General features: G+C 41.7%; 1 protein-coding gene across 3 annotated transcripts in view; it reads right to left on the reverse strand.

The window, feature by feature from the left end:
• Positions 1-411: 411 nt before the first annotated feature.
• The window catches only part of LOC103771340 (dystrobrevin alpha), a 79,368-nt gene continuing 79,249 nt past the window's right edge, over positions 412-530 (reverse strand). For all 3 annotated transcript variants that reach the window (XM_008938633.1, XM_008938632.1, XM_008938631.1), the window contains one exon: positions 412-421. In XM_008938633.1, the coding sequence (XP_008936881.1) occupies positions 412-421 (10 nt within the window). The remainder of the gene's footprint in view (positions 422-530) is intronic.

Here is a 530-nt window from a genome sequence, read left to right on the forward strand (position 1 = left end):
CTGAAAGCTGCCATTGTGACAATTCAGGGTATCAAAGTCCTTATGAGGGACACGTGCAGAGGAGTTCTCTGCAGAATGGCCTCATTTACTTCTGCTGTATGCAGGCACAGAAGCCTATCCTCATGCTTCATTTAATCACAATGCCAGATATGTGGAGATTATTCATTGCCATCAAGCTTGCATTTGTGTGGTGACACCAGCAGATCAGGCCTGGAAGATTAAATCCAGCATGAACTCATTTGCAGTGTCTGTGGGGGAGGAGGGAGGAAATGAAGTGTTTTCTCTAAGTTCCCACAGCTCTGTTTAATGACACCATTATTGCCAGGTATTTGCCAGATAATTATGGCAAATGTTGAAGAAACATACTTGACCTCATCAAGCCCAATATGGATTTTTCTTCTCCTCTTTCTCTCAGCCTCTCCTGTAGCTCAAGGACTTTCTTGTATATTCCATAATTTACTGTCTCTCTTGCTCTCTTTTTTTTTTTTTTTTTTTAATAAAGGACGCACTATTCCCTGTCTAAACACCCC

Source organism: Merops nubicus, unplaced genomic scaffold (assembly GCF_000691845.1).
Source record: "Merops nubicus isolate BGI_N331 unplaced genomic scaffold, ASM69184v1 scaffold1844, whole genome shotgun sequence".
Taxonomy (NCBI): Eukaryota; Metazoa; Chordata; class Aves; order Coraciiformes; family Meropidae; genus Merops; species Merops nubicus.